This window comes from Apteryx mantelli, chromosome 11 (genome assembly GCF_036417845.1).
Source record: "Apteryx mantelli isolate bAptMan1 chromosome 11, bAptMan1.hap1, whole genome shotgun sequence".
In the NCBI taxonomy this organism is placed as follows: Eukaryota; Metazoa; Chordata; class Aves; order Apterygiformes; family Apterygidae; genus Apteryx; species Apteryx mantelli.
The window spans coordinates 9,219,400-9,220,852 of NC_089988.1; the positions used below are offsets into that span (position 1 = coordinate 9,219,400).

Genomic DNA, 1,453 nt, shown 5'->3' on the forward strand with positions numbered 1-1,453 from the left:
AGATACTGTGAGGGAGTCAGCTCTGACCCACTGTTAGAAAAAACCTTATATGGGCACCAGGTGAGACAAAGCAGTCTCAGTGAAGGTGGAATGAACCCAAACATTTGTGTAGCAACATGGTGACAAATAATAATAACAAAAGTAATAATAGTCATACTAAAAATAAAGTCAACAAACAAAGCTCAGTCCTGGTACGGGACACAGTGGGAGTCATTTGTGGAGAGCAATGGCAATGTTACCTCTGCTGAAAAATGTCCATGAAATCACTTTCCTCAGGGCATCTTTGAGCTCCTTGTTCCTCATGCTGTAGATGAGGGGGTTCAGAGTTGGAGGCACCACCGAGTACAGAACAGCGAGTGCCAGATCCAGAGCAGGTGAGGAAACAGAGGGGGGCTTCAGTACGGCATACATTAAAGTGCAGAGAAAGAGGGAGACCACAGCCAGGTGAGGGAGACACATGGAAAAGGCTTTGTGTCGGCCCTGCTTAGAGGGGATCCTCAGCACAGCAGTGAATATCTGCACATAGGACAGCACAATGAAAATGAAACACCCCAGAGATAAACAGCTAGTAACCACAACAAACCCGGCTTCCCTGAGGTAGGAGTCTGAGCAGGAGAGCTTGAGGATCTGGGGAATCTCACAGAAGAACTGGTCCACGACATTGCCTAGGCACAGTGGTATCGAAAACGTATTAGCAGTGTGCAGGAGAGCATTGAGAAATGCACTGGCCCAGGCAGCTGCTGCCATTCTGACACAAGCTCTGTTGCTCATGAGGGTCCCATAGTGCAGGGGTCTGCAGATGGCAACAAAGCGGTCATAGGCCATGACAGTGAGGAGATAAAACTCTGATGCAAATAAAAAAAAGAAGAAAAAGACCTGGGCAGCACATCCTAAATAGGAAATGGCCCTGGTGTCCCACAGAGAATTGGCCATGGATTTGGGGACTGTAGTGGAGATGGAGCCAAGGTCCAGAACAGAGAGGTTGAGGAGGAAAAAGTACATGGGGGTGTGGAGGTGGTGGTCACAGGCTACAGCTGTGATGATGAGGCTGTTTCCCAGGAGGGCAGCCAGGTAGATGGCGAGGAAGAGCAGGAAGTGCAAGAGCTGCAGCTCCCGTGAGTCCGCAAATGCCAGGAGGAGGAACTCATTGAGGGAGCTGCTGTTGGACATTTGCTTCCTCGGGGCTTTGTGGACTGTTCAAGGAGGAAAAGACAGGGGCAAGTTAGAGCAGGCTTCCCTGAGCCAAACCCACTCTGTGTCTCATAGAAACCCCCACCTTTCCTCTGCCCTTTAACTTCGTTCAGCTCCCTTTCTGCAGCTCTGTTTACAGTGGCTGAGGGTGCCATGTGGAGCAGGGGCCTCTGCCCATGGGCTCCAGAGGAGTCAGTCCTGCTCTGCTGGGGGGTATAAATGGAGGTGTCAAAATGACCCTGCTATGTGGTGGGATACCTGG

At 50.6% G+C, this 1,453-nt stretch overlaps 1 protein-coding gene across 1 annotated transcript; it reads right to left on the reverse strand.

Moving 5' to 3' along the window:
• Positions 1-210: 210 nt before the first annotated feature.
• Positions 211-1,170, reverse strand: LOC136993114 (olfactory receptor 14A16-like). Its single transcript, XM_067303126.1, has one exon. It carries the CDS (start codon positions 1,168-1,170, stop codon positions 211-213), a length of 960 nt encoding a protein of 319 aa, XP_067159227.1.
• Between the last annotated feature and the right edge of the window lie 283 nt (positions 1,171-1,453).

Bases quoted from the DNA above. Each gene is read 5' to 3' on its own strand.
- LOC136993114 (XM_067303126.1), bottom strand. From the start codon at position 1,170: ATGTCCAACAGCAGCTCCCTCAATGAGTTCCTCCTCCTGGCATTTGCG.